General features: G+C 38.8%; 1 protein-coding gene across 2 annotated transcripts in view; it reads right to left on the bottom strand.

Annotated features, from left to right (window-relative positions):
• The window catches only part of edil3a (EGF-like repeats and discoidin I-like domains 3a), a 114,777-nt gene that overhangs the window by 42,658 nt on the left and 58,360 nt on the right, over positions 1-13,759 (bottom strand). For both annotated transcript variants that reach the window (XM_079686389.1, XM_079686388.1), the window contains exons 4-5: positions 8,816-8,929; positions 1,702-1,883 (exon numbers count right to left, since the gene is read on the bottom strand). In XM_079686389.1, coding sequence (XP_079542515.1) covers positions 1,702-1,883; positions 8,816-8,929 — 296 coding nt within the window. The remainder of the gene's footprint in view (positions 1-1,701; positions 1,884-8,815; positions 8,930-13,759) is intronic.

The following is a 13,759-nucleotide window of genomic DNA, read 5'->3' on the forward strand; positions in this document are numbered from 1 at the left end:
TTACATTGGGTCACGGTTCACTGTCCGTGGATCATGTATCTGATAACAGCCCACTTCAAAGGTTGCTGTCAGCATTTCTGTCACAACAGCAGTGACTCAAAAAGTAAGAGTAACGTAACAAGTCAGAAGCAAAACATGTGTTTATAAAAGTTCATTAATCAACAAGCTAAGTGATTGATTATTTAACAATTTGTCAACATTTTCATGTGGAATATTGTTAATCTGTTGTATTAGTGCGTCTTCGGCACTAGACCGAGACTTCAGAGTTGGAGGTAGATTTATGTATCTTAACAATACCATCTGACATTTGCTCTACTGAATATGCAACAGCCGTTTCAGTGCGAGACCATGACGTATGACTATGTGCTCAAAATAAATCCAGACAATCAGTTATACATAGGTTATTAACTGGAGCCAGATCATTATAGGCATAGGAGCTGCAACAGCTTCCATACCATCATTTAATCATTGTTTAATGCTATGAGACCTACAACATATCCTTATTCCTAGGGATACACTTATATGAGGAAGGACTTTTTTAGGATTAAAAGAGGCCAATAAAAAGTAAAGTAATAGGTTCTGGGTTTTCAGAACGACCATACAATGTACAGTATTTGTGTGATGGCACAGCATGAAGGTCATCTTCTCATAGCCTGAGTAGGAGCAGACTTTGATGTGTCAACGTTCACTGCTTTTCTTTTCATTTCACAATACTTCGTTTTTGATCAGAGGTATTCAAACATGTCAAAATGAGAGACTGCATTTTCAAGCTTAGTTCAATTTCGGGGGGGATAATATAACTGTAAAAAATACTGTTGAGTGTTCAGCTAAATGATACATCAAATCTTCATCTTGACAGCAGAGTGATTTGCATAAGACGAGGTAAAGAGAAAGCATCAGAGCATTAAGTCATCCAAATATTAAAGTGCCATTGTAGCCTCAGCTTTGAGAATGACACAACTAAACGTTAAAGGTCACCTATTGTGCAAAATCCACTTCTTCATGTCTTTTCTACATTTTTGTCCCCCCTCTGTGGAAAGAGATTCTGAAAGTTTCAGGAAAAAATATTCTCTCACTTTTTGCCCTGATCCATTTCTATAAAAACCTGTCTGAAAATGAGCTGATCAGATTTTGGCCACTTTGTGATGTCATAACGACTTTTTTGGCTTGTGTCACCATTAGCCAATCACCAACCAAGGTAACCCCCCCCCCACCTTATCACCTGAATCTCCTTCTAGAGCACCATTGTGTTATTTTTAACCAAATATCTCTCAGAGGGGCGTGGGGAGTGGCTCCTTATTTTCATCTAAAGTAACAGACAGAGAATCAGCACTTTTGAAACAGGCCTGAAACAGAGGGGATTATGGGATGCTTGGTACTTCGAGTCAAACATTTCAGAGACATAATTTCTATATATCTGAGACCTATAATATATTGAAGTAAAATAGTGGACCTTTAAAACGGAGATGGCACAGTGGATTAGATCAAATAGATTGATAGATGTGTGTGACATCACTTAATGGTTCAGAAATAAACGTTACTGTCACATTATTATATTTAATTAAACCATCAACTACAAATAATAATGTTATTTGGACGTAAACTTCAATCCAACAATTGAAAGCCACCACAAACAAGACAATAACGTGTATATATAATTCAGACTGTGTGTTCTGCATGTGCCCTGTGACTGCACTTTACCTGGATCCATGGCCATCTGTCATTTTCGGCAGCCGTCCAGGCATTCACCAGTCCTTTCTTGTTGAGGCGAGAAAAGTACGGGTACCACTTCTGCAAGCCGAAGAGAGCGCGGTGGGTGGAAGAGGCTGTTATCTGTTGGTTGGAGATTATCCCGCCCTCCATACCGAGAGGTCCAGAGCATCCTGAGTGAAGAGAGAGAGAGAGAAAGAGATGAGCCTTCATGTCATTTCAGCACTCAGAATTGTTTGCAACCCAGTCTGTGCGATGCTTATAGATTTAATAAAATACCACAATGTCCGCATTTTTTCTATGTCAGTGACTTTGAACTCCAATACAGTTTTTAATTAATCTCCTCAATGTCAGAGTTGATAGCTGTCTAACTCAACTTGTAAAGTGTCAGGTCATTAAAACAGAAACTTTTTCTCCACTCTCCTGTTCTGTGTGAAGACTTCTCACTAAGTCCTTGTCTTTGAGGTCGTCATTGATTTGTTCAGCATGACTCCTGTCTCTCTTATTATTAAGAGACGCTCTCGTCACCTCAGTTAACAAGATGACTAGTCTCTGTCCTTATGCTGTCCACACCTGAGGGACAGGTGGCTCCTTTATCTCTTCCATTAGTAACAGAGCCCTTAGGCTTTCACCCAAGCAGCTGGGACTGGATAGCATCAACCCCAAAGTCATCCATATTTGTTAGAGCTTTAAACACCTTACAGGCTGCAGTATCAAGGTATGAGAGCACTATCATTAGACAGAAACACTAGCCTTACGTCTTCAAGAATTTTTGTTTAACCTCTCAATCCTTATCACATTAAGAGAATTTGAGACATTGAGGGTTCTGGGAATGTAAATCGAATAGACTATAATTTTTGCTTTTTTTATATTTCAACAATTACAAAACATTGAAAAACAAGGTTTGCACTGTACCCTTCATAATATTTTCTTAATGTTGATTTACACATAAACCATCTGCCATTTCTATGAAAACTGTCCTTAGTTCTGATTGCATGTGGAGGGGGAAAAACATGCACATTCTTTAGTTTGCTTTTATTCATCAGTTAATTGAAGACTCAGGTGTGCAAGGAAAATATCTTCAACGGTTCAACTGGGGTTGAATTGATGTTTCAAACGGCTGTGCTGTATAACCATCAAAAATAAATCAGATGTGACTGGAGAATCTTTCAGACCGCACAGTTTCAGTGTTGTGTAACTCAGATGTTGCTCTTCATCGGTTATAATTCAACACTTAAGTGGTAATATGCAACATGAACACTTTAAAGAGTCTCAGAAATTGCTTTTCGATGTTGAGCAATTTAAAGATAAACCAAACGGCTGATATGTGACACAAAGTTGGTTGGAATTTTGGATGCAAACCCCTGCATCATTACATTTCTTCTTGCCCATAGTGCCTCACAAAAATAAGCAGCATCACAGCTGCAAAGTTTGTGTGTAGGTTGTGACAGATTCTAGTTTTAATTAGTCCCTAACTCAAGCAAATAGTAGACATAAATGCAAGGATTGATAGCCCCGCATTGCATGATTGTAAATATGATTCCTAATATTTATAATTTGCAATTAATACTGTGTTATGCAAAATAAGACATGTGCCAGTGAAGATTAGCTAACACCAGCTAAAAACTTGAACAGGTCTAAAGAACATTAATAGGAGTCACTGCTCATCGTATGGCAGTGTGTCCTTCACAGAGCAATTATCTGAAATTGCAGAAAGGGATATTTTGTTCTCCATTAGAGTTGAAAGTCATGAGGTTAAGTATAAACCTGAAGTGTTTAGCAAAATTGAATATATTCCCCAGTGCTTCTCTTATGTGTCAGCAAATGGATGGGATGGTTGGAGGTACTGGTGTGTGTTTTTATTTCACGCTGTTACGGCTCTTAACATTTTCTAAATGGAACGAGGGTTAGGTATTACGGAGAGAACAATGTTATTATTGATGCCCAAATTGCACATTGAATTGAACAGGACAATCACATTCAGTTTATGATGACAAAATGTGGAATGTATTTTACTCTGGTCTTGGTTTTATTTCTAATGACAACAGGGATAAAATAATAGAGCAATAAAACAGAGGATATCAATATTTGATTGCACTGAAAAGTGGTACAAATGTAATCCACTCATTCATTTTTGTTAGCATAGGATCTGGCTTCAGATGATAATAGCTGTGTTCAAGAGGCTAGAAAATCACAAGTGTTGGGAATGCTGAGTCAACTTGGAAGCTTTCCAATAGAATGAGGACACATCAGGCACAAAGTTCAGCCAGAGGCACTGCTCGCTCATGCCAGCTGAACTGTAAGTGTCCGTGTAAAGCAGCCTTCAGGGAAAGCCTGGAGCAGCAGTCACACGGAGGCTGTGATGCCTTCACAATTTAAACAAATCACCTAAGCATTTCAAACCCAGGGCTGACACATAGACGGATGACACACACACACACACACACACACACACACACACACACACACACACACACACACACACACACACACACACACACACACACACACACACACACACACACACACACACACACACACACACACACACACACACACACACACACACACACACACACACACACACACACACACACACACACACACACACACACACACACACACACACACACACACACACACACACACACACAATTTAAGTGGCAGGCTTGAAAGAAGACTTTCAGCACAGAAGAAAGCCAAGAGTCAGAGAAGAATGGAACAATGAAAACAACCTTAGCACAATGTATCCAGCTGCTAAGACAGTGGGGCTCTAGGCAACAGAGAGGCAGGGAGACAGTGAGTAATGTCTGAGGATGGTCCAGGGGGATCGAATGGAGGCTGGGCGAGAGCAACGACTATATCTGTGTGTGTTTGCACTGACAGAGATGTGTTTATATATTCCACTATGGTAAATCCCTCTTGCTTTGCTAGTTCTTCCTCGTGTGTGACTCATCGCTTCCAAACCGATGAGGGGATGGTGTAGGTGGATGCGGTAACATACTGCTGAAGCTTTATATTTTCCATTATATTTTACATAGACTACACTCATTCCTTTTAACAAGTCAGAAAAAGAACAAGCAGCTTCCATTTGACACGTGGTAAACCAATTTAAACCCATGACTCAGGAAGATTGGGGAATCTTTTATTAGTCTAACACTTTCCAAAATGACCATTGTGTTCGATATACAGTATGATATCAGTTGCATTTTAACATTTTATATCTAATCCTATTCATTCAGACACCATAAGAATGTCTTTACTGGTGTTTTTTCTCTTTTTAACAGGGAATAAAAAGAAGATCCATCTTTCAGGAAGCTTATCTTAAAAATCCAAAGTCAAATGTATAGTATAAAGAGAAAACGATGGACAAATGGATTTCTCCTGAAAAATATATATAAATCCTTTAAATAGTCTTTGAAGATATTTCAGTCTGGACTAAAGTGATGTACCAACCGACAGACCAAAAGCTATGTTGTTAGCACGCCTTTAATGGATTCCAGGCTAAAGAGTGTTAATTGAGTTGCTGAATCGTCACACCGGCTGTGAATAATGAAGAGGGTGCAAATAAATACAAACAGCAATACAACATGTTTAGTTGAACCTCACTTTCAATTTATAAGGGACCCTGTGGATTTACACTAGCTAATCTGGCACATTCACCTGATGCCATATCACGCTGATGCAACTGTTGAGTGTAAAACATAATCAAATGTTCCTTATTACGACATGACGTTGGTACCGAGGTGCAATGTTGCGTCATCACAGTGCCGTATTTGTCGAGACCTAGTACCTGTTGAAGGGTATTCTATATGCAAGATGTGTTAAGACACTGTTGCAGAGTCCCAGCCCATCTCACCTTGTGGCCATGAAGGGCCACTCTTAACGAGCCGCCTGCCAGCCGTCCGTCAGAGGCAGCGGGCCCCGGAGCCCTGGCCTGCTGGCCCCTGAGCATACATCAGCCCTACGACAGCACACATCACTAACACCAGCACTACGCTGATGTGACAGCTGAATCCATCTCCCACAAGCCCTACCTACAGCCTAAACAAATTAGAGCCCCACTGAATGTAATGCCAGCACACCAATACTAATGAGCATGCGGCGGAAATAATGGATGAGAAAGAATAATAAACACAGAAAACTGAAATCAGTAATGGATGTTCCACAGATGACGATTGAGACTGAATTAATTGCTTCTATATGTATTATATGGGTGTGTCATTATGTGAAGTTATAGTGGAAAATATACTTGTCACTACTCTCTGGTGAACTAGAATGGTGAGATTGTATCCATATATATCTTATTTGGTGTGTATGTACTTAATATAAATATTTGGTCTCTACCTACTAACACAAATATGGTATAACTGCTGTGTAGTACAATGGATTATTAATGAAGTCTGCATTAGGGGTGTAAATGATATCATAATGAATAGGATGAGATATATATTTGTTTCTTTGTTTTCTTGACCATAAGAAAACAAGGGGCTCCCTTAATTAAAATAAACCACATTGTTAACGTATGTTTCATATTAATTAACAAATACATAATCAATCACTGTACTATGTCTGCTACATTTGATAGTTTTAGTAATGCAATACATTCTCTAGCATATGAGTTTTTTTCCGGGTCAGAATCAGTGACACATTGTGCAGAAAGATTTGTCACTGTAAATAGAGCTTAAAGTAACGATGATACATCTCAGATTTCAACAAAAGGTGGCGATGAAAACAGATCATTTGCAATAAACCGCCAAAGCTTCAAGCTCTGGGGTGTATTTGTTACAGGGCTATTGGGTTTAATTTGTGTTCCAGGGTGTTAGTAAGTTAGAGAAAAACTTGGAAGAACTTAAATCGATTTAGATTCCACTCTGAGCAGATGGTGTAATAATCATCTCGGCCCTAGGATTCTTTTGGAAACCAGGGGTCCTCACATTTCCTCAGAATTGGATATTTTACTGACCATTCAACCCATAATAATGTCTGGAAAAGTGAATGTCTCTGCTCGAATCAACAGTAACAATCCTCCATTAGCTTTAACAGAAAGGCTGAGGCAGCATGGGCCAATCGTTATCTCACTGTATTTGATGTCTTCTAATATATTCCACTGGCATTTAGGTTGGCCAGGTACAGACATGATTTTATTATTCACTACTAACTTTCCATTGGACCACGGGAATCAATATTGAATGCACTGAAATTGGATATTACCAAACAGACATGCAATGGCCAAAATGTCACAGCTGCCTTTACATAATATTAGGACGCTCTCTTCTGGTATGGCCAAAAAAGTAAAGCTGCTCAATCTGCAACAGCAACAGTTCTTCCCCACACATAACGTGGGATGAAAAAATAAGTCAGAGGAGATTTTGAGGCCGTGCATAGGAGTATATTTCAGCCATTTTACCATTTGTATGCATATTCATTGGGGACCCCACTGACTGTACTTCTTCTATGAAGCATATATGTTGATGTTCATATGTATACATACATTTAGAGACATATCACAAACCCCTTCCTGTTCATGGTTATACCATTTAATTTCAAGCTAAAAAGTATTTGGACTGAGGTTTGTTAAGTTATATTTAAGTGCACTGGATATCCAATTAAGAAATAAACAAAACGTGACTATAGTGCTGGCTTTTAGCTTTAAGAGTGTTTAGTGAATTCACATCTACAGTATTTTCATCCTTTGGGAATTTGGACAAAAACAGGCTATTGTTCTACATTCCTTCATGGGTTACTTGTTATTGTTGTAAACACCACCTAATTAAAGCAGAGAGTATTCACTTTCATCTCATGGAAATTGTTTGATTTCAAATCTAATATGTTGAAGTCAGACCTAAAACTAAATATTCTAATGCATTTAAACTATGGCTTGCTGAGTTCATGGTTCCATAATATGCTTTATAAATAATTAATCCATATGGGAACAATGAAAATGAGCAACATTTAACAAAACGATGGAGCCTAGCATATGTTCAAACCCTTGATCTTTCTCCTCAAGTGTGTCACTCACTCACTACCCAAGCTTTATCAATCAGGCTGCAATACAAGCTTTAGCAACTTCCAAGTCTGCATCTCTTTCCGATGCAGACTTGTTTCCTGAAACTCCTGAGTCAGTTACCGAACGGCTGTGCAACACCTCAGATAGAAGATCTGATGAATTAATTTGTGAGCAGCAGTGCAGGGATGGCTAAGGTTTCTGAGTCCACTGATACATTAATCCTAATATGTTCCCAGAGTGAGCGAGAAAATCCCTGCAATAGCATAATAAACACATGAAGCCACTCTAAGCTCTCAGGCGTCTTGCAAAAGAAGTGATAAGGAGCTCTCTTTCGTTCTACACAGCCACTGGGCAAAAATAATGAAATGAGGGCTTGCAAGAACAAAGTGGCCGTGACTTCTCAGTATTCAAATGTTCAACTTATTTGTTTTGTTATTATTACGCTTTAAGGTTTATTGTTTTTCTCTGAACATGCAGAAATGCATTGTTGTTCTAGTTGTTGATGTTTTTCTAATTAACCAGCGGAAAAAAGTATGCCATTATTTCAGAAAACATTAACATTTTGTGGAATGTGAAGACTTTTGATTTTCAAATTAAAAACACAATAATAATTACCATCCTGCGCTAGTCATAGTTGAAAATATACAGGGAGAATTTCAGTTTATGTGTTCAAGCCTCTGAATCCGTCTCTCCTATAAAAGAGGATCGAATCATACCCCATATGGTGTATTTTCAGATATAATGAGGCGAGGATTATTGAAACATTCCAGATGTTTCCCTACGCTCCCTACTTTCCCTTTTTTCTTTACAACAAAAACCCTGAACTTACAAAAGCTGTATGACAGACTTATGTATAACGTCTGTTACAGTTGTGAATGAGATCAATTGTTGGCTATAAGTAAACCAATAAAGCAAAATAATGTCCTTCACACTTAATAAACTTGTATAAGCTCTAAAAAGTTTGAATCAAAGGTCAGCAAAAGCCTGCTCAGATGTTCTTCATGGGAATTATCGGCAAGCTGTCTGGTTTGTGTGTGCTGTTTTAAAAAGAAGAGTTCAAAGACAAACATTACAAAAAGAAACACAAGCACTTACTGTATTGACAGTTCCTGCCCATGTACTCCCCTGGGCAGTCGCAGGAATAGTTGGCAACCAGATCTGTGCAAATTCCCCCATTCTTGCACGGTTCCCTTTCGCATTCGTTAATATCTGTAAGAGAAAAAAAAGGGACATTCATTTATTTGAAGGAGACACATAGGCAATTAAAAAGACCTCATCCTCATTAGAATGCAATGGTTGGGAGCATATATTGAATTTTCCCCATGTGCTACTTGATTCTGTCGGCCCGTAGAAGCTCTTACAAAGACTAATAAATCAAAGAAATCCCCAGGAGACCATTAATGCAAGAACAGAGTAGTTTTGAAAATGTTAAGAACAACTAAACCAGTGTACTTTCTCTGTAGTGTAAATACAGTAAGTATCATTTTTCACAGTGTATAATTTTGCTAAATTCTACAACTTGCACTCATGTTACAATAGGCTTGGTAAATATCCTCAGTTTTTTCATTAAAGTATCAGAGACACAAAGAACGAGAGATCAGACAGTCAACATGGTAAATTGTCACAGAATCCTCATCCATTGTGCAGCGATCTGTGCTCTGTAATTGCTCTTCTCTGATTGTTTCATCCAACCAATTACAGGAGGCGAGAGACCCACAACCCCACCCATCCCAACCATTTGCACTCTGTTCTATTAAATTAAGGGAAATGGGATTACAGGGATAGTTAACGGGAGAGGGAGGTAGAGAGTTACAATTTTTAACAGTTTTGATCCAATTTCTAATTATTTCCAAACTTGCCTATGGCTTCTATAAGACTTTTAATCCTCTAAATGTAACCCGACTGTGACTCATTGGTCCATTTTGGCTTTGTGAATATGTAACTAGGCTTGAGATTTAGAAAGTTAAATAAAACAAAGTATGATTAAAATAGCTCTCTCACAGTGATTAATTGTTCTGAAATGTTATCTATAATATCTTGAATAGTTACTTGGACACAATTCTAATAATTCCAAATATATAATTTGTTAAGTGAATGAAAACATTCATGGTGTTCACACATAATGGTCTCGGAGTATCTTTAACCTGCAGCAGAACATTTAAATACACTGAGTGAAATAAAAGAAAGGGAGGGAGACAGAGAAAGGAATGAGACATGGTTTGTAACTCAACCAAAAATCCATGGGGGACTTTCACCCTGTATTTGGGTGAAAATATTAAATTGAGCTGTTAAACCTTTCCCAAGAGCTGATAACAGAAGTTGTGCAAGATGAATTTCAAAAACACATCTGTTGTTTTTATTTGTCTGGAATGCATTGGGTAATATTCTGCTTATTTGTCTGTCTGGACGTGTATAATTGTCAGATAGTGTACTCTCACCCAAATTGCTCAAGTCGGCTATTGGAGTGTATGTACAGGAAGTGGCTTTGCTTGAAGCTAAATAACATGTAATGTAATACTACTATTTGTTAAGGCATTTGAATGGAACATTGTAGGTGATAGTCAAAGGAACTGCTCCTGAAGTGTAGCAAAAAACCCAAATCCTTGACTGCGATGGAACTTAACGTGTGTATTTCAGCACTTAACGGCTATACAGAAAAAAACTATAGAGTTGATTTGGTAGTAATAGCACTTCTTTCAAAAGACTGACTGCTTAGACACAAAACTATGCTGGACACAAAGTAGATAATTCAAACTGCAGGGGCCACTCATCTTTAATTATACATAATGGAAAGAGGGAATTATACCAGAGAGAAGTGACACATATTCAACCACTAAATGTGCCGTCAAGCTGTGAAGATGAGAGGCACATTTTTACGACAGGTTCATTTTTGCCTTTGTTTGATTTAAAATATGGTTAGTGATCGTCTATTCATCCGTTTGTGTATGTCTGCGTGTAGCTGTTTTTAATGATCTGTTTCCCAATAAATGTTATTAGCCATTTCATAAAGGCAGAAAGATACCAATGCAAATGTGTTGTACGGGCACCATGTCCCTAAAATTGCCTCATAGTTAAATATACATTGCTTACAGCATGCTGCCATCAATTAAATTATTTCCATTGCATTTAAATCAAGAAGACTCAACCTATATGAAAGACTGGAGTGATACAAATCAATAACATGGAATGGGGCTTAAAACTGAAGCTCATAGAGAAGAAAAGAATATGGAAAAATACTCCATATACTGTAGGTTATACCCTAACAGGATAATAACCTCATTCAACCCCACTACGAATCACCGTAACCTTTAAATAAACATAAATGATATGATGTTGCTGTAGATTTTAGCTAAGAAATCTACAATTTGTGGAAAGTTAGGCGCACACTACAGTATATGACCTTGAATGTGAAAGGAGTTAGAAGCCAAGAAAATAACAGGAGTATATCCAAAAATCAATTAAACTTGAAGGGTCCTGGTGTGAGAGAGGTTGGGTACAGGTCACCAGTCAATTACAGGGCAGAAATGAACACTAGCACAAAAACATTCCTCAGCTCATTCTGCACACGGCTCAATGCACTGTGGCTTTACCAATGCAATCACTCCACTTAGATATGTGATGTTACCCTTTAAGGTTATATCCTGTTTTGAAGCAACCATGTAGGTTCAAATACATAGGCGAGCCAAATGGGCCGGCCACTCAAATATCCTGGAGCGCAACATGCTACTCCAGGCTATTTGAGAGTGGAAAACACAGCTAGCCCATCTCACGCTTTGCTTTGCTTTTATGTGAGGCCATCAGCCCCTGGGAGATCGGTGCAGGGAAAGTGAGACTTAAAAGTGGTGTGTTGCCTGTAAATCAGGTGGGAGAAAAGGGATCACTTCAGGGAATGCAGTTAATTCAACAGATAAATAGCAGAGAAGAAAGGTGATGAGAAGCGAGAAGAGGAACTGAGAGACAGAAAACAGGAAAAGATAAAGAGAGAGAGAGAGGGTGGAATACATGTACAGTGAGAAAGGTGTGCTAGCCCAGTGGTCAGGTAAATACACTGTTTACACAACTTCTTTAACACACACAGGCATGCATCAGAGGAGTGCCCCTCACTTGTAATAGTTAGTCTGCCATTCTGCAATTAAATAGGTCAATGAATTAAGCGTTATTTTAAAACATCATTTGGATTTAACAAGCCAGTTTGCGTAAAGAGCAGATGGAGGCATAAAACTACAAGGTGTGCACTTATAATATCCTGAAATAATACTACTTTAATGAGGGTTATAATGTTCAATTTTGTTGAAATGTTGCCAGGATGATGCTGATTCAACTGAGACTAGATTTAGTGGCAAAACATTGGATTGCAATATACAAGGTAATCATGTTTTGTCCAATCATTTTACATACAGTGCTGGACGAATTTGGCTTACAATGCAGAGTCATTGGCAACAGAGACATTATAGAGGTACTTGAAGAGCTTATATTTGATACATATAATTATAATGTACTTATCCTGTCAATCATATCAATATTCATTCATTAATACATAGAAAGCATTTCAGTTTGAATGTACATCTATACCTGAATATACATCTATACCTGTCATCATTAACATCACTAAGGACGTCCTTGCCCCTTGCACAGAGACACAGCCTCTGAAATATAAGGTCATGAAGCACAAAATAAAAGTGCTTCCCTGGTCCCTCGCCATACTTTCATCGGCCCACTGGATCGTCTCGCTGCTTGGCTTTGCTCCTCTACTGCTCTCTAAAAAGCGTCTCAGTCAGACATTAATAAGAGCAATGAATAGTGCTATGTGTCAGGAACTAGCACAGGCTGTGAGCGCTAAATTGGCTTTAGTGTGTCCAGCGAGCAGGAACAGGAGGGGGGGGGGGGCGGTGGGGGGGTGGTGGTGGGGGTCACCTGCGCCCTCTCCGCTGGGCTGCATTGACCTCTGCAGCGCCGGCCACCTGCTACAGCCACACAGACACACAGGCCAGATAATCTACTTTCCAGTGCATTAGCAGTGTTGTGTCAAATCTTGAACAAAGGAAGGAAATATGCCAAAACGTTAAAGCCCAAATCCAAAATTCAGAAAAAGAAATACTGTAACAACAATTACAAACAAACAATAGCTATATGCATGTCCTCTATTCAGCAGCATTGTTGTATTTAAATTTAAATTTCATTCACAGAGCTAATTTAAATCATAATAAACATTTTAATTTTAGCTAGACTTACAGTTGCATTAGGAAGCCTAAACTGGTCCCAAACAACAACATAAATCAAACACATGGAATAAATGCCTCCTAATAGCTTAGTAATCCTCTCACACTAGTAAAGCCCCCAAACTTAATTAGCAAGATGAAAGGTAATGTCCCAGCAGCATTGCCCCTACATCTCAACCACTCACTTCATTAAATTACAGTCAGATGTTAGGTAAACCTGAGTAAAGCCTTCTTTCTCCTCTGCCAAGACACTGTAAGCCACACAATTGGAGGTTAGTCAAGACTTTGCATTCATGTGGAGACGTCTCATTGAGTTACATCTCTCCATCTGGTCTCAGTTTAGCCGTCATGCACACTTTCCCCTCGGGAAGTTTCATCTCATCTTATCTGTTTTTGTGACACAGAGCCAGTGAACCAGCGTGTTTGGTAAGCAACTCTGTCCTCTTGAACTCTCTATCTATGAAAGGCATAACGGTTTGAACTCTGCGGTCATTGATCGACAGGAATGAAGTGAACAACCGGTTGTTTATGCCTGCCACATAATTAACCTCTGCCCTTGAGCATTCGTTCTTCGTTGGGAGTAATCATCCTATTTTTGTTCATAGCGGATAGGGTTGCCCCTGGGGCAGGCTGCTGCTGATGCCCTATGATTCCTGTTGGAATACTGCAGATGTTGGATTTGATGGTGAAAAAATTGCAATCCACAGATAAAATGAATTTATCAGGGGAAGAAAAACAAAGGGCCAATGATTTACATGACTTGGGTGGCTGTTTGACCATGAAGAATGAATTCATTAGTTTATAAGCTATATGACAGAGG

This window comes from Notothenia rossii (assembly GCF_949606895.1).
Source record: "Notothenia rossii genome assembly, chromosome: 6".
NCBI lineage: Eukaryota > Metazoa > Chordata > Actinopteri > Perciformes > Nototheniidae > Notothenia > Notothenia rossii.